We start from the raw sequence: 19,447 nt of genomic DNA, 5'->3' as shown, positions 1-19,447 counted from the left end.
TGTTGCCTCACCCAAAAATTGCCTTCTTTTCTGGGTATGCTACTGACACAACATGATGTCTATTTTAGTGGTGCTTTATCAGGTGAAAAAAGTGTCTGCATGAATAAAGCACGTGCTAGGGAGCCCCTATAACAGCCCTTACAAATGACCCACAGATTACTATTTATAATAAATTACTACTCTTCCTAAGAAAAGTTATTCGTTATTATACTTCCTCTCCTCTCTGTACATGCGTATACTTCATAAGCTGGCATGTTGAAAATGTAAGATAAAATAATAAATGCTACCAAGTAAGTACCAACAATAAAGACTATGCGGATGCAGCAGCTTATAGGTTTGTTTTGTTTGAGTGTACGCGGAACGACGGCTGGGAAACAGAGAATAACCTAAGTGACTTCCACTTTTTGACGTCATGCCGTCTCCTATTCTCAATCAGACCTGAGATTTTCCAACTCTAATGGCGATTTAAAAACGTTAGGGCAGCAGAGAGCCTGTTTAAAAAAAAAAAAAAAAGGAGCAAATCTTCCTATATTTTTAAGCGTCTCATCCCTCCCTCCCTCCCCCCCCCCCCCCGGGTCCTGCACTGATTGAACACTATTGTCTGTCCGGAAGTAGAAATCTGTCCTTCAGTACCACGAACACGGACACCCCCCTTTGCTTGTCACTTCTTGATGGGGGGGAATCATTTCGATCGACCAATCCTATGCTGCAAGGTATGGGCGTCGGCAGACATAGCCAATGAGGACGCGGTAGGGGCGGGCCCAACTAAAAAGCCTGCCAGAGACTGAGTGTGTGTTGGAAGAGGTAGCCTCTGACAGTGGGGAGAGCGACTGAAGCCACTGAGTGTCCCGGGCTTGGGTGGGGAGGCTAGGAGTAAGTCCAGATATTTTACTTAAAGTATGGTGTGGTGTAGGGCGAGGAGACTCACTGAGTATACACTACACATGACCAGCCGCGCAACAGCACAAGTGTATGTGTGTGACAGTAGTACAAGTAATTGTTTTCAGAGCATTGTCGCCACACGTGAACAGTGTTTGAAACAACGTTTCGTGGAGAGAGATTTGATTGGTTCTTTCTTCATCCGATTGTTGTTTAATGACATCATAGGCGGTATAGACCAACTGGATTCGGTGGGCGTGATGTGATATCAGAATCAGATTTATAGAACTGTAGAGGAAAAAGAAATGATCCCATAGTAGCGATATTTGGAATAGGTATAGTGTAGTGCTAATCTGCAGAGGTGGATTTTTTTGCTGGGGGGGGGGGGGTGAGATTTTAAGTTTCAATTTCAGCCTACATTTTTAGGATCTTGAGGGACGTTCTTATAGCTTTTATCTTAAATGTTCCTCTTCTCTGTTTGGTCTTTTGTCCTTTTATTTTGTAAAAACTTTCTTTGCCCTCCCACCTCTAGTTTTTTCTCTCCTCACCCCATTTCCCTTCCAGCCTCTGCAGCCCAACCAGTGCAGGAAGCTGCTCTTATGCCTGGTTGGTGGATAAGATATGTCAGAATTAGAATTTAATAGTAGTTAGTCTCTCAGCCGGAATCAGATTTCTTACCATCTGTGGTCACCAGCAGTAGTTTCTCTGTCCCAAAGCCTGGTTGTTGTCGGAAGTTTCTCAGGCCTTGATTCAGGTGCCAGATTTTAGACGATTAAGTTTCCTGCTACTTATGATTTGGCCTGCCCTGAAACTTCCGCTCTTCGGTACCCCAATTTTGCTGTTAGGGTAGAACTTAAGTGATGTTAACTAGGGAAATCGGGAGCAGATTTATAACAGCTTTTTTTGCCTTTGACAGTAGCTCTTCTGCTTCGGCTGCTTCTCAGATGCAGGTGCTGAATTTTAGGTGATGTGGCTCTTGAGATATTTCCAGTCCCAGAGTTAGTCCACTCCAAAGTAGCATATATAGCTGTCATTTTATCTCATTTCTAAAATTGTAAGGCTCTTGCATTTGTATGAAAAACATGTTCATATAACAAAACAATGAAAGAAATATATCTCCAGCCATCATCTTAAATTTACAATTGAAATTCTCCATTTTTTCTTTATTTGAAGTGATTAATGGATGCCTGCAAACTGACCTGAAACTCAGAATGGAAACGTTTTGTTTAAGAGCCATGAAAAGGTAAGCAAGACTGTCAATTGATTTGATCCAAACATATTTGCACACTTTAAAAACTTTGTTGTTTTGATATGCATATGTATCCATTCTTGTGGTTATTCTGTTCTAGAATACTCCCCTCAAAATGTTTGACTTATGCTTAAAAGTTTACCGCCAAACAGAACCAAATTTTAAGGTGTAGAAGTATAAGGGCAGTTGCTTTAGCGACTGCACAATGAATACTACTTAATTGTGATCATTTTGTGAGCTACAATATTTAAACAGACTGCTGATTCTTGCTCCTCAGTAAAATACTAAACACAAACAAGCAAGATAGAATGTGCTAAACGATATACTAATGGAGGAAAAAAGACTTCAGAAATTCTGTAATCACTTATACCCAACTTTGTGATCACAGACTGCCATAAATCTCAAAAGATACTTTTGTTAGAGACTATGATACAGGTTCCTCATTAGTGTGAAAAAAACCTCCATAGTAACATCTCAGAGCTATTTCTTAGTATTTTCAAGCTCTGTTGTCACAAAAGGTAGCTTTTACTAGTTTGCTACTGGTTTTGTTCAATGCTAGAAGTTTGCCGTCTTTCTGTTTCCACTTGCTGTGCTTTTTGTACATCTGTGTTGCAGGGCTTTACTGGCGATTGAGGGCTCATCTCCCGACGAAGCTATGTGAAGAAACAGAAGCTATCTGTCGAGCACTCCCTCTGGATAATGCCATTGCCCAGATAGGTGTATTCCTGTTAATGTTTTGTGACAATAGAGATTGAAAATACTAAGAAATAGCTCTGAGATGTTACTATGGAGGTTTTTTTTAGACTAATGAGGAATCTATATCATAGTCTCTAACAAAAGTATCTTTTGAGATCTATGGCAGTCTGTGATCACAAAGTTGGGTATAAGTGATTACAGAATTTCTGAAGTCTTTTTTTCCTCCATTAGTATATCGTTTAGCACATTCTATCTTGCTTAGTTGATCATTTTGTGAGACAATATTGCAGTTATAAACAATGCATCATGTTTTATAAACAGATTTATTGATAGTCATGAGGTTTTGAATTGTTTTCAGTTTAGTTCCCGCCCTTACTGTAGGACTGAAACATTTTTTTAGCGAGTTTTGATGTCTTAAGACAAAGCTATGACTTTGAACTTATTGGCTTTTGATACTGTAAATCATGCAATACTATTGCAGCGATTGAGTGGTATTTCTGGTGTTATATTCAATATAATTGATTTTTGTTGTGTTTTGTGATATATGGTCTAATTATGATTTTATATGGCTTTATTTTGTATATCACCCAGAAATGTAGATAAGGCATTCTTTATATCTATGTATAACTTCTAGACTGATTCATAAAATTTAACTGATCCAAAATTCAGCTGCTAGACTTATTTTTTGCAAGTCTCGTGGCGACCATGTGTCTCCTCTGTTGGGGGAGTATCATTGGTTGCCGGTACAGGCTAGGATCCATTTTAAGGTGTTATACCTAGCTTTTAAATTTGGAAGGCAATTGCCCAGAGTGTTTGTCCCATGTATTGAAAATTGACTCCTAGGAGTTGTAATCAACTGTCTTTTTTTTTTTGGTCTTTCCAACGATTAGATTCATTGCTTTATTTTCTCATTCTTTTGTTTTTGATGGGTCATTTATCAAATAATCTTACTTTAAATTTATGTTTGGTGAAATGTTATTCAGTGATGTCATTTTTGTTTAGATTTGTTATTTTACTTTAATTTTTTGTAATTTCCTGATGTTTTATCAGTTTTGTTTGTTGCTTCTAATAATCTCGCCTTGAATCACAAATTGAGGGAGCTGGCCAGTGATAAGTGTGCTATAACATACCATACAATAACAAAAATTTGACTGAAATAATCTGCCATTACTTCTAATATAAAAGATAGTGTATCGATTTATGCTAAATTGGATCAATCAAAAATCTCTCTTGTGCTAAAAATCTTCTTTTTAAATTTTCCTGTTACTCATTATCTTGCACCTCCACAGCACTGCATATGTATAGTAGTGCTATAAAAATAAGTAGTTGTTGTTGAAAATATATTGGAAGGATATTTTGCAGTATTTTCAAATGGAGTCTTTATCCGTTGAGCATATTTATTATGCTCTAGGGCAGTGATGGCGAACCTTTCAGAGACCGAGTGCCCAAACAGCAACCCATGTCATACATGTCAGATTTAATAGACCTGCCACCCAGAAATGCTAAAAGATCATCCCGAACTTTCCTCAATCTCCACTTCCCTAAGTGCAAAGGCATAAAATACAAAGTACTGCATGCATCAACCTTCTCTTATATGAGCACGCAATTCTGGAATACACTACCACACAACCTGAAAACGATCTACGAATTAACTGACTTCCGTAAACTATTGAAGACTCATCTCTTTGAGAAAATTTACTGCAAGGATCAAAACACATGAAATACATACACACTAATAGAATTGCATCAATACACTCTCTTCTGAATCCTCTTCCCCATACTTTCACCACACTTAAAACTCTACCCACAGATAAAATTGTTATACCCTAATGCCCTCTTGCTATTGTTCTATCGCCCTATCATTTCCCCATTGTTACTGTCCATTGTTCTATTCCCAAATGATATCTTGACTTTGACTTTGTCTTCCCATAACTCTTCAAAATGTAACCCATAACCGTACTGTGACAAATTGTATTTCCATTATTCACAATGTATTGTAAGCCACACTGAGCCCGCAAATAGGTGGGAAAATGTGGGATACAAATGCAAGAAATAAATAAAATTGAATTATTTATCACAAAGTGCTGGTACTCATTATGGGCGGGGTCACCACATATGACTCCACCCCTATGATAGCCACATCCCTTACACCAGCCATGGCGCATATAAACAGACATCATTGAAAATATTATACTAGTATAGAAGAAAAAAATAACATGATTTTCTTCCATTATAAATCATTTCTGTAAGCTGTTACAGCTCCAGTATACCCAGTGCAAAATAAGACAGCAGATGTAAATTCTCAAATTCGACATATTCCAAACACTAAAATGAAAATATGGGCGGGACCAGAGCTTGAGAGATAGGGAAGGCCGAAGGCGCGCCGAGCGAAGAACACGCACTGCCGACGCACGCCGCCTTAACCCCGACTCCGAGGACGGTACGCTTTTTAAATTTTAGGAGGGGGGGGTTCCTGGTGCTGGGAGGGAGGCCGAAGGGAGGGAGAGTGGGTGGACCAGCGACGGCGCGCGAGCCAAGGGAGAGGGCTCTGTGTGCCCTCTCTGGCACGCGTGCCATAGGTTCGCCATCACTACTCTAGGGTCTTAGGGAGAGGGGGCTATGGATCAGATTTTCTTTCGCCAGACAGTTTAAATGTTTCTCATTTCTTAAAAAAACTCTCAGGAAATTATTACCAAGCAAGCTACTCCTTTTTTGGTAACTTTTTCATCTATAGCTATCAAGAACGAAATTTTGAAATTGTTTGCCTAGATACGTCTAGGTAGACCTGTATCTGATGAGTCCACAAACACAAAGAAGAGGTGTATGAAGTCTGCAGCAAGAAGAATGCAGAGGAACAAAGCAGACACAGTCCAAAAAATCTTATTCAAAAGGACCTGACATAAGCCACGTTTCGCCAAAAATGGCTGCATCAAGGGTATATTTTAAAACACAAAAATAAAAACATATGCAAATGAATAAAACATAAAAACATCCATATCAAATAAAATCAAACAAGATAACAAAAATCCATCAACTTCTTTTCACATTTTCAAAGCTACATATGATTTTTATTGTAGTTTATTGTTCAGTTACATATCTTTTATACAAATTTGATTTTTGAGTGATTTTTGATTTTATAGCACATACATGTGTGTTTTGCATGGTCTGTATTTGACACTTATGTAATATTTCAGTATTTTATTCTTGTTTTTATTGCTGGATTTTTATCTTGTTTGATTTTATTTGATATGGAAATTTTTTTTAATAAGATTCTTCTGGACTCTGTATTTGATGGACACAAAAGAGAGTTTGTCTTTTAGAAAAATGACATTTACGTAGAAGAGAGTTCCTGCTTCTTAATAAAGTCTTGACAGTTGGTGCTACTTTTTTTCTTAGATTTTCCATGTAAATGCCTGCTAGCTCTTGGGAATAATAGATGGGTATTTTAGGTAGCATTGATTTCCACCCCCACCCCCCCCCCCCCCCCCCCCCCCCCCCCCAATATCATTGACTTGGGATGGCTTTTTTTTCCTTTACGTTATTTGGAATATTGTTTTCCTGTCTTTTCATTGTAATTCTGAGATGTTTAAACCAATACATTCAAGTATTATAAATTAATCACTGGCCCCCCCAAATTGGGCACAGATTCAAGATGTGCTCACATTCCAATCACGCCCAATAATTGGACACTAATTGGCACCAATTTGAATTTATACACACGTTACTGTACTATTCTTTAACGATGTGCACCCAAATCATTTAGGTCACAACCCAAAAGAGGAGAGAGCATGGGCTGGTCAGGGGCATTCCTAAGATTTGTGCACAGTGTGTTAGAATACCAGGGAAGTGGAAGTACGGCCGGGAATTGCACCTGGTTTCTGCAGTCGTGGGGCCTGGTGCTCAAATTTTGGGCATCAAAATTGGCGCTCAATGTTATTTTATAATGGGTGCTCATCTGTGAATACCTATTATAGAACCAAAACAAAAAAGAGAGGGTATCAAATACACCAAGAAAGCAAGACAAAAGCAAAAGCATAAATGGACCTCCAGGAACCAGGACAAAGGTAGACTTTATTGTAAAGACCCGACGCTGGCCGTGTTTCGGCATCCAAGCGCCTGCATCAGGGGTATTATGTCCTAGGTGGTCACAGTAAAGATAAAATCCCGCCAAAATACAGAGATTCAAAATGCTTCTTCTATGTGTATTGGGGAATGATGCACGATCTTGGTGCACAGGACTTTACAATAAAGTCTACCTTTTGTCCTGTTCCTGGAGGCCCGTTTGTGCTTTTGCTTTTGTCTTACCTATTATAGAATAACATTTGAGTGCTGATTATTTTTCCAGTGCCGATTATTGAGCACCATTTACTGAATCCAGCCCTGGAGGTCTAGATTATGTTTCCAGTTTCTTACATGAGACTGTTAACCTGTAGATTTGTCAGCTTAGTTAACTGGTGTTAAATCACTGTTTCATATGCTCAGTTACTGTACAGTAAGAGCATTCAGCACAATTTTGTTGGCCAGTTCCACTGTGTGACTGGATGATGTCAGCTTTTTGATTTTTACGTTGGGTCATGGTTTCTTTGCTGTGTTAGTATGGGACTGTTCAGGAAAATAGCTATAGACCAGCTAGAAAGCAATGTGTGTTTGCAATTGAAATGTACAATATTATACAATCAAACATTATCCAGGCCCACTGGCATGAGAAACATTTTGAAAATGGAAAAGTAATTATATAATTTTTGCCTGTGATGTGCATTGTCTCATAAGTACATAAGTAGTGCCATACTGGGAAAGACCAAAGGTCCATCTAGCCCAGCATCCTGTCACCGACAGTGGCCAATCCAGGTCAAGGGCACCTGGCACGCTCCCCAAACGTAAAAACATTCCAGACAAGTTATACCTAAAAATGCGGAATTTTTCCAAGTCCATTTAATAGCAGTCTATGGACTTGTCCTTTTACTAATTGTCCAATTAGTGGTAGGGAGCAAAGATGTATAGTTGAGGTTTATTTAAAATTTCCTTGTCATCAATACCAGACCAGTCCAGAACATAGCCATATTTGAGATGGTCGTCCCCTGTTTTCGGCCATAATGGAAACCGAGGATGCCCATCTCAAAAACGACCAAATCCAAGGCATTTGGTCGTGGGAGGAGCCAGCATTCATAGTGCACTGGCACCCCTGACATGCCAGGACACCAACCGGGCACCCTAGGGGGCACTGCAGTGGACTTCACAAATTGCTCCCAGGTGCATAGCTCCCTTACCTTCAGTACTGAGCCCCCCAAACCTTGCCCCCCCCTCAAAAAAAAAAAAAAACCACTCACCCACAACTGTACACCACTACCATAGCCCTAAGAGGTGAAGGGGGGCACCTACATACTACTACTACTACTATTTAGCATTTCTATAGCGCTACAAGGCATACGCAGCACTGCACAAACATATGTGGGTACAGTGAGTTTCGGGTGGGTTTTGAAGGGCTCACATTTACCACCATAAGTGTAAGAGGTGGGGGGGGGGTGGGCCTGGGTCCGCCTGCCTGAAGTGCACTGCACCCACTAAAAACTTCTGCAAGGACCTGCATACTGCTGTGATAGAGCTGGGTATGACATTTGAGGCTGGCAAAAAATGTTTTTACATTTTTTTGGGGTGGGAGGGGGTTAGTGACCACTGGGGGATTAAGAGGAGGTCATCCCCAATTCCCTCCGGTGGTCATCTGGTCAGTTCGGACACCTTTTCGAGGCTTGGTCGTGAAAAAAAATGGACCAAGTAAAGTCAGCCAAATGCTCGTCAGGGACGCCCTTCTTTTTTCCACTATCGGCCGAGGACGCCCATCTCTTAATCACGCCCCAGTCCCGCCTTCGGTATGGTGCCCACACGCCCCAGTGAATTTTGGTCATCCCCGCAACAGAAAGCAGTTGAGGGCGCCCAAAATCGGCTTTCAATTATGCCGATTTAGGCGACCCTGAGAGAAGGACGCCCATCTCCCGATTTGTGTTGGAAGATGGGCGCCCTTCTCTTTTGAAAATTCCCCTGTTTGTCTCTCAGGGCATGCTCGGTTTCAAAACTGAGCATGCGCCCTGTGAGGAAAAGCAGCCGCTCAGCTGGGCAGAAGAGCAGCACTGGAGTTGTTCCTCAGGGTCCTCTCCAGCCTCCACAGGGGACCTGGACACAGCGCCAGAGTCTTCTCTCTCCTGCTCCTGTCGGGACATGATCAATCGGGTCCTGGAAGGAGCAGGAGAGAGAGAGAGACCTCGGCGCCGGGCCCCTGGGAATTTCCCCCCCACCCCTCGGCAGCCCGGAGCTCATTTTTAAAGCCCTTAGACTTACAAAGTTCCGTAGGTTACTGTGAGGCATATTTTCAAAGCACTTAGCCTTCCAAAGTTCCATAGGTTTCTGTGGAACTTTGGAAGGCTAAGTGCTTTGAAAATATGCCTCTATGTAACTTTGTAAGTCTATGCATTGAAAATATGCCTCATACTCCCTCTGTGCTTGACCTCTGTTAGGTCCTGCATCTCCCTTCTCCGCTGAAGGGTCATTTGTTTCTATATCTCCACCAGTAGTCCTCTCTATTTAATTACCCATTTTTTTTCTTGTCTTTTTTAATCACCTCCTCCTTATCTCTGTAATTGTGCAGGCAAGCAATTATGTCCCAAGGGCTATCATCTCTCCTGTGATCTAGGTTCCAATGAGCTCTATCCACCAAAACTCCATCTCACTTAGGCTCTGTTCCTTCTCGTCCCCAACAGCTTTGTACATGATTGTTGTGGAGTCTACACACAATTTTGAAAGGTCTCTTCCTCTGGAACTTTAATGTTGCATCTCCTGGACAGTCTTTTCCGGTAACTCCTCAATAAATTGCTCATGGCATTTGGTTCATTGAGATTCCTTCATAAGGCTGTCTCTGCTCCTTGTGTGTTTCCACCTCTTTTACCCTTATTCCTAGGTCTGCTGTGTCCAACCGGAGCTCCGCCACTGTAAATTTTAATATCCTCCTTTGCCACAGCTGTGTCACTGTAAATTTCTTTCAGTCAGCATACCATGCCCTTTTTAGTTATCGCTTCTCTCTCCATCTCGCCAGTGCCGCTTTCCTTCCTTCCCCTGACTCTGTTTTGGACCAGCTTGCCCATCTTTCCATTTGGACTGTGCAGCCCTGCTCTGTTCCCGTATTCACTGTGGTAGTAAAATGCCACCAAGCTGCCTCCACACCAATATCCTTCGTGCCATTGGACTTCCTTGGTACCTTTTGGGTAACACCACTTCCTCTGGCTCACACCTTTTCAATTGTAGCTCAGTAGGTATTCTCCTGGTAAGTAGGTGTTTCTGTCCTGGGAGGGCTCGCAATGTAAGTTTGTACTGAAGCAATAGAGGATTAAACATTGGCAAAACCATTGCTGTTTCCTGATAATATTGTTAAAGGGTCAGCTTTGGGGAGGTTCCAAAGTCAGCACTCCTTTCATCACTAATTGGGTAAATCTGGCAGTCAAAGGATCAATAAACTCAGGGGTTGGCTATCAAGACAGATGTCATATTAAGGATGAGTCATTTGTTGTGGGACATCTAAGAAATTGAAGCTTCAATTGTGAAGCCCTTATGAAACAATGCAGATGTAATCTCGCATCAAATAGATCATAAAGCATAGTTGGGACAAAAGATAACCAGAAAATCCAAATATGATCATAGTTCGAAGCAGGATGCTGTACAAGAGGGGCATTTTTGATATGATGTCTAAGTCAGACTTTGGATGTTTTGCACTAAACATCCCAAATTGAAATAGGAAATATAGCCATTTTTGAAACAGCAAAGCATTAAAAAAATGTTCAAAATTTTGTGCTCTGTGCGTTGCCTATTCAAAAAAAAAAATCCAAGTTCAAAACGCACAAAATCAAGCCATTGGGATGTAGGAGGAGCCAGCATTCATAGTAGACTGACCACACAGACATCCCAGGAGAGCAATGGGGCACCATAGTGGGCACTGTTGTGGACTTCATTTAAAAGCTCTCAGGTACATATCTCACCGTTACCCCTTATCTTGTCTGCTGAGCCCTCCATAATCCACCATCCCCAACTGTATACCACTACTACAATAGCCCTTGTGGGTGAAGAGATCACTTATATGTGGGTATAATAGGTTTTTGTAGAGTTTTGGAGGGCTCATACTTTTCCATCACAAGTGTGACAGGTAGAGTAAGATATGAGCCTGGGTCCCTTCTCTATAGTCTACTTCACTGACCACTGCACTACTCCAGAGACCTGCTTGCTGCTCTAATAGAACTGGCTATAACATCTGAAGCTGTCATAGAGGCTAGCAAGTGCTATTTTTATTTATATCTTTGGGGGAGTGAGGGAAGGGGTCATCCCTGATTCCCTCCAGTGGTCATCTGGTCATTTAGCACACCTTTTTGTGCCTTATTGGAGATCTAGATCAAAATGTTGAAGCTTTAGCCCTAGATGTTTTCATTTTGTTCCATTATGGCTATAAAATGTCCAAGTGTTAGGAATGCCCTAAACCCACCCTAATCCGCCCTGACATGTGATTTGGACACACTGCAGATAAATTTCATAGATGTCTGCAAAATAGGTTTTGAAAATACCAATTTGGACTTTTTTGATAAGAAATAGTCCAAATGCTGCTTTGACACTTTTGGGATGTTTTTCTCTTTAAAAAATGAGCCCCCAGGGCTCTCATGTTCAAAGTGCAATATGCACCACCAAAAAAGTGGAGAAAAAAAGAGCTTAACAACTTATTGCTTAACAGCCCATAAAGTATACCTCATACACAGGGAAAAAATGCACAATCAATCATCGGTTAAAAATACTCCACGTGAAAAAATGGATCTCGGAATATGGCTGCAAAATTTTACTAAAAGTTCTTTAAATATTCAAAAGCTTCATAACTTCATCATTCAATCCTTACAAAATGCCAGCCAGCTTTTTGCAGTTTATGGATTATTTTAATTTTTGTCATCCTAACAAAAAAAACAGCACCACGGGCCTTTAAAAATGGAACACAGTTCTTTAATGAATGAGCCTTGACAAAAAGACCCGACACGGGCCGTGTTTCGGTGACTAGCACCTGCGTCATCCATTTGGATACAGAAAGTGAAAGTGCCTTGGTGCTTTGTAGCTTTTACTACATGAGACGTGGGGTAAGGAATATTGTAGAGGAATATATTCGAGTTATTCCCCAAGTTTTCCACGTCATCACTGTGACCCCTGACGCAGGTGCTAGTCACCGAAACACGGCCCGTGTCGGGTCTTTTTGTCAAGGCTCATTCATTAAAGAACTGTGTTCCATTTTTAAAGGCCCGTGGTGCTGTTTTTTTTTGTTTGGACTTTAGTTTGTACTTCGTTCCCTCTCTTTTGTTATATCCAATTTTTGTCATCCTACCATAAGTACATAAGGATTGCCACACTCGGACAGACCAAAAGCCCATCAAGCCTAGCATCCTGTTTCCAACAGTGGCCAATCCAGGTCACAAATACCTGGCAAGATCCCAAAATAGTTCAATACATTTTATTCTGTTTATCCCAGAAATAGCAGTGCATTTTCCCCAAGTCAATTTAATAATGGTCTATGGACTTTTCTTTTAGAAGCTGTCCAGACCTTTTTTAAACCTTGCTAAGCTAACCGCCTTTACCACATTCTCTGACGAGTTCCAGAGTTTAATTACACGTTGATTGAAGAAAGATTTTCTCCGATTTGTATGAAATTTACTACTTTGTAGCTTCATCGAGTGCCCTCTAGTCCTAGTATTTTTGGAAAGAGCAAACAAACAATTCACATCTACCCATTCCACTCCACTCATTATTTTATAGACCTCTAACATATCACTCCTCAGCCATCTTTTCTCCAAGCTGAAGAACCCTAGAAGCTTCATCCTTTTCTCATAGGGAAGTCGTCCCACCCCCTTTATCATTTTCGTCGCCCTTCTCTGTACCTTTTCTAATTCTACTATATCTTTTTTGAGATGCGGTGACCAGAATTGAACACCGTATTCGAGGTGCGGTCACACCATGGACCAATACAAAGGCTTTATAATGTCCTCACTTTTGTTTTCCATTCTTTTCCTTATAACACCTAACAGTAAGTTTTTGATTTCAATTTTCATATCTCTGAAATAACATTTTTAGATGTCAAAGTATATTACTCTCAGGGGTCTTTGTCCACTTGTATTTACACTGAAGCAATGGATTGTAATACACTGCTTCATTATGATAGAATGTATCACGCATATTCTAAAGTTAGTCTTCCTCTTTCACTATTTCTTTCGTACCAGAGGATTTGCGATTCCAATGAAGAATTTTTGGAAGCTTCAGCTACTCTTAAGTGAGAAATTGTGTTCTAGAGGATGTCCTGAGGAAAACGGGCAAAATATTTAATTTACAGCCAATAAAATAAAAATATAAAAATTTATGGAGGCTATGTTTATGTGATTGTGTACATTTTTCTGTGGTCCACAAAGGATTGTAGACTGAGCGGGCTATAAATCTTTTGAATGAATAAATAAAATGATTCTTTTTTAGGTGCATTTTGCTGAGGGGGCTATTCTGTAAATAAGGAGCTAACGTTTACACGGGCAATATGTGTAAATGAGTAGAGCACCGTTGTGCAGCCTTGGTCATTGAGGGCCACAATCCAGTTGGATTTTCAGGATTTCTTCAGCGAATATGCACAGGATCTGTTTGCATGCACTGCCTCCATTGTATACATAAGTAATGCCACACTGGGAAAAGACCAAGGGTCCATCGAGCCCAGCATCCTGTCCACGACAGCAGCCAATCCAGGCCAAGGGCATAGATCTCATGCATATTCATTGTGGAAATCCTGAAAACCCGACCTGTCGAGGGCCGAGGTAGGACACCCCTGGACTAGAGTACCAACCTGTATGCATGTAAATGCTGAAAATCTGCTTATATACTATTCTGTAAATATGTGCATATCTTATATAGCATATATTTTACAGGTGAATGTACACATAGGCATTATAGTATGCTATATCTCCAGTATTACTCTGGCCTAGATCTGGCATAAGTGCTTGTGCCTAACTGTATATACACACACATATACCTTGTGACCCTACTATTCTGTAAAGGAAAGTAGGGGCTTGCTTTCTTTTATAGAATAGGCTCCCAGTATCACCGCCCCCCCCCCCCCCCCCTCCACACACACACACACACACTTTATAAAATTGCCTCATTTCAGGGAAACTTCATTTGTCTGTCAGTATAGATAGGAGCAAGGATACATACAGACACGCTTACAAAATGAAACATGCCCCATACAACCTCTTATCACCCTAACAAGACAACACATTTATTTATTTATTTATTTCAATTTTGATTTTTATTAAACAGTCAACATAGCAACAGTTTGAGTCCACAGACTCCAATTCTATTCCATCAATCCAACTTAAACAACATTTTACATCCTTGCATTTTCTCCCTTACATCATTCCCCTTGTATCCTCCCCCTCCAACACGTTTATTTATTCTCATTTATACCCCACATTTTCCCAACTGCGTCAGGCTCAATGTGGCTTACAGCGCACCGCAGAGGCAGACACCAATGCAGTAAAATTAAGCTAATACAACATAAAACCTACATAAGAAATAATGGGGAGGATGGGGAAGGGACGGAAGGAACAGGGAAACCAGGGGAGAGGAGGGAAGGGTGGATGTGTCCAAAATTGTCATTACATTGATGTGTATCAAACAGTGGAGACACATGCTGAGTCCCTGGGGTAGGCTTTTCCAAATAACATGGTCTTAAGTGATTTCCTGAAATTTAGATGGTTGTGGATGGTTTTTATAGTTTTTGGCAAAGAATTCCATAGTTGTGAGCTGATGAAGGAGAAGGAGAGAGTGGTGGATGCATGGAATGCCCTCCCGCGGGAGGTGGTGGAGATGAAAACGGTAACGGAATTCAAACATGAGTGGGATAAACATAAAGAAATCCTGTTTGGAAAGAAGGGATCCTCAGGAGCTTAGCAGAGATTGGATGGCAGAGGCGGGGCTGGTGGTTGGGAGGTGGGGTTAGTGCTGGGCAGACTTATATGGTCTGTGCCCTGAAAAAGACAGATACAAATCAAGGGGCTGGTGGTTGGGAGGCGGGGCTAGTGCTGGGCAGACTTATACGGTCTGTGCCCTGAAAAAGACAGATACTTTTTGTGTATACCTTACCTTGATTTGTAACACATATGAGTTATCTTGTTGGGCAGACTGGATGGACCGTGCAGGTCTTTTTCTGCCATCATCTACTATGTTACATACGTGGATTGTCTTTCACACCCAGTCCCCAAACAGACATGCATTTGTAAATGGAGGAAGGGGAAACATCATTTTGTCACATTATAAGTGTGCACTTTTCAACTTTGTGAGTTTATTTTTCTTTTCTTTTTTTTTACAGGCTGTTTCTGGATAAGATACTGGTGTGGCAGGTTCTTCAGGCAAGGAGTTTATCAGGGGCCGATGCTGTCAATGCTCTCAGGCCTTTCTATTTTGCTGTACACCCAGATTTCTTTGGCCGGCATCCCAGAGAAAGGGTATGTAATATATTGGTTTTAATCTGTATTATTTTTCAGTAGTGCTCTTTTAATGAAAGTTTTGTAGCTTAAAAGTGAAACAACCCTTTGGCTAGAGACATGCAGTACTACTGGGATTTATTATATCCTTTTGGAGCAGCAGATACATTTTATTCTGTCAGTACTGCTGTGTTTCTCTACTTCGAACCACTCTGTAACTCCATCTCAGGGATTCAGATATCAAAGACTTAATGACTCATGAGTGGGGAACAGACCAACCGGGTTTTCAGGATCTCCCTAATGAATATGCATGAGAGAGATTGGCATGCACATATCCTCGGTTGTATGCAGATCTGTCTTATATTATATTTATTATATTTGTACCCCGCGCTTTCCCACACAATGCAGGCTCAATGCAGCTTACATAGTAAGTTAAGAATAGAATTTTCAATAAAACAGTAGTAAAACAACGTAAAGTTGGGCTTAGTAGTGTATGATAAGTTGAGCTAGATAATATATGACTAGGGTAAAAGAGGGTAGACAGGATAGGTTAGTGTAATTTGGGGGACAAGAGGTGAGGAGGGATAAAATTAAGGATAGATGGAAAGAGAAGGATGGGAGGTTGGTATTTAAGTCGGAACAGAATTGGGAGTGGAGGTTGGCGAGATTAGGTTGGGGCATTAGGGTAGGCTTGCTTAAAGAGATGAGCTTTCAGCATTTTTCTGAAGGGCAAGAAGTCGTTTATTAATCGGATTGGTCTGGGTAGAGCTGCCCAAAAAGGAGAAACTGGATGCGTAGTAGGTTTTGTATTTCATTCCTCTGCAATTGGGAATGTGTAGGTTAAGATAAGTTTGTGAAGAAATAGATCTGTTTCTAGCAGGGAGGTTGATCAAATCATTCATGTAGCCAGAGGATTCACCATGGATGATCTTGTGGGTTATTGTGTTGATCTTAAAATTTATTCTTTCTTTGATGGGGAGCCAGTGAAGCTTTGCTCGAAGAGGTGATGTACTTTCGAATTTTGATTTGCCAAAAATAAGTCTGGCAGCCGTGTTTTGGGCAGTTTGGAGTCTCTTCAGTATTTGTGTTTTGCATCCTAAAAAGACACTGTTGCAGTAGTCGGCGCGGGTAATAACAGTAGACTGTATCAGGTTCCGGAAAGTGTTGAGTGGGAGATAAGGCTTCACTCGTTTCAATATCCACATCATATTTAAACATTTTCTTCGTGGTGAGTTTAGCGTGGTTATCAAAAGATAAATGCACATTCATAAGTAGTGGCGTAGCTACTGGGGCCTTGGGGACCTGGGCTCCCATCTGGAGCCCCTGGTTTGGCTGGCAGGGGTCCACAACCTCCACCAACTGAAGCCTTTCTCTAACACTGTTCTCTGTGCATTGCCTGTCCTGTTTCCCCTCACATTATGTGCATGCTCGGTTTTATTGAAACTGAGCATGCGCGAAGTGAGCAGGCACACAACGTGAGGGGAAGCAGGGCAGGCAGTGCGCAGAGAACAGCGCTGGAGAAAGGTTTCAGCTGGCAGGGGTTGGGGACCTCTGCCAGCCAAGGTATGTGGGGTTGTGGAGGGGCAGGGGTTGCTACAGAGAGGCGGGCCAAACTGTGCCCCCCACACACACACACACACATACACACACACTTTGGGCTCTGGACCCCCTCAAACGTTGAGGTCTGGCTACTCCCCTGTTCGTAAGGGACATCCTGAATCCCCAAGCAGTCCATAATTCTGACTGGTGGGTCTGTACCCCTGCACTAGAGAGGTGGGCAAGACTGATAACCATCAATTTCAGAGCAATATACCAAGTCCTGTAGTAGAAAATGTTCTTCAATCATATCTATTTATTTTACAATAAACAGCTTTTCATGCAGCATGCTATCTGGTAAGGGAATATCTTGTATTGTGAATAAAAGAGGGTAAATGTTAGGGCCTGAGAAAAAGACTGGTTACTGGCAGAGGCAGTTTGAATGACCCAGGAGGAATCTATATCTTGGAGAGAGATTTTTGAGGAGGGAAAGGCAGAAAATGGGGTTAGAAAGGTTTAACCAGAGGACTTTGATAAAATCTTGTTGTAGCACATTTTATTTACCCCTCTTTGCTTTTCCATCTCTCATGTATTTGTTTGGATTTCACTTGCACCCATTTTTCTTTTCAGCTGTAGCTCAAGGTGAGGTTCATTCGGGTACACTGGGAGGGGCATCTTTGAAAGAACATCCAGATCAGAATTGGGACATCCTGTTCATAGCATCCAAAAAACCCCCATCCATCTCACAGCAATTTTCAAATGGGGAATATGTCCAGATTTCCCGTTTGAAAATACATGAGAAGGGCATCCTTACGCTGGAGACGTCTAAACTGAAACATTTAAATTATAAATGGGGGAAAACAAGGCACAGGGACACCTGTCTGGCTGAATTCTTATGAAAATGGCCACATCGATGTCCTTGCAAAACAGAGCACTAGCCTAATGGTTGGTACAGTGGACTGTTAAACTAAGAGACACGGGTTCAAATCCTACTGTAACTTTTTTTTTGTTTTGTTTTTTTGTTAATTTGATCCCTCCAGGAACAGAAATACCTACTGCACCTGAATGTACAACACTTCAGTAGCCTTCAGGCTTGCAATTGTTTTATCTTTAGATACAGTATTTTTCTACTTTTGGAGGGAACCCCAGAAAAAAAATTGAGTTGGGCCTGCATCCCTCGGTGTACAATCCACTGTACTAACCACTAGGCTGCTTCTCTGACCTGCTTGCTGCTTTCTTCAGAATGACCATAATACCTGTAGCTGACACAAGAGCCCAGTTTTTTCCTTTTTGGTTTCCCTTTCAGGGGAGAAGGAGGGGGACAGCAACTACTAGGTGATTAAGAAGGTGTCGTGCCTTAATCCCTCCAGTGGTCAGCTGCTCAATCAGAGCAACTTGACATGACTGAAACAGGTCTAATAAAAACATCCTCTTTAGACATGAACGCTTCTTCCCATTCGAAAATCACTGTTGGAGTCCTGCTTTTGGGCCTTCCCTAGTCCTGCCCAAAATACACCCACAACACGCCTCCTTGCTGTTTGGAGGAACTGCAATGTGAAATGTACAAATTCTGACTTTTTCCAAAATCAGGATTTGGACCTTTTTAGCAGATGGACCTTTTTTTTTAGGCAGTTTGAGGCATCCTTCTGCTTTGAAAATGAACACATAAGTGTTTCGCTGTCCCCGGTTTTCACTTAGGCGCTAACCACTAATTTTCAGTGAGTGATAACTAGTTAAGTGCCACTGAAAATTAGTGGATAGCTCTGAACAAGCGTTTTTACCGGTCAGCGGCTGTTTCTGGCTGGTTTAAATCATTTTGAATATTGATCAGTAAAATGGAATCTGGGTGCCCAGATGCTGTTATAGAATAGACACTCCCTACACTGCATCTGGGTGTCCTATGGTAGTATAGCAGCAGTTGGCAGTGGGGTGGTTAGGGTCCAGTGATCTACCTCCAAGTGGACTCAACCTTTCTCTGGGTTTTTCCCCTTTTTTTCTTCTTGCCTCCCCTGAGTGCAAATAAGATTATCCCTCTCCTTTTTACTTTTGGCATTCAATACAAAATAGAATGTAGAAAGGTTTTTTTTTAATATTATTTGTAAACCACCCTGTGATACCTACAGGAAGGGCAGTCTCCACTTACAATGCCACTCTTTCCTCTGCCTCTCGCCCCTACAATGCACTCGATCTGCGGCCCCTCCGTACCTCTCTACCCTCATCTCCCCTTACGTCCCTACCCGTAACCTCCGCTCTCAAGACAAATCCCTCCTTTCAGTACCCTTCTCCACCACCTCCAACTCCAGGCTCCGCCCCTTCTGTCTCGCCTCACCCCATGCCTGGAACAAACTCCCTGAGCCCATACGCCGTGCCCCCTCCCTACCCATCTTCAAATCAATGCTCAAAGCCCACCTCTTCAATGTCGCCTTCGGCACCTAATCACTACTCCTCTTCTCAGGAAAACTTATCTACCCCAACTTGACATTTCGTCCTTTAGATTGTAAGCTCTTCCGAGCAGGGACCGTCCTTAATTGTTAATTTGTACAGCGCTGCGTAACCCTAG

General features: G+C 41.6%; 1 protein-coding gene across 5 annotated transcripts in view; it reads left to right on the top strand.

The window, feature by feature from the left end:
* Nucleotides 1-786: 786 nt before the first annotated feature.
* TCAIM (T cell activation inhibitor, mitochondrial) overlaps nt 787-19,447 on the top strand; it is a 115,740-nt gene continuing 97,079 nt past the window's right edge. Inside the window, exons 1-3 of one of the 5 annotated variants that reach the window (XM_030206078.1) lie at nt 787-873; nt 2,053-2,122; nt 15,237-15,372. In XM_030206078.1, the coding sequence (XP_030061938.1) occupies nt 873; nt 2,053-2,122; nt 15,237-15,372 (207 nt within the window). In that variant the 5' untranslated portion in view covers nt 787-872. The other 4 variants (XM_030206092.1, XM_030206085.1, XM_030206069.1 and 1 more) reach the window with 4 other exon arrangements.

This window comes from Microcaecilia unicolor, chromosome 1 (genome assembly GCF_901765095.1).
Source record: "Microcaecilia unicolor chromosome 1, aMicUni1.1, whole genome shotgun sequence".
Lineage (NCBI taxonomy): Eukaryota > Metazoa > Chordata > Amphibia > Gymnophiona > Siphonopidae > Microcaecilia > Microcaecilia unicolor.
Note: the sequence above shows the minus strand (reverse complement) of the source record. Positions and strands in the feature narration are given on the sequence as shown.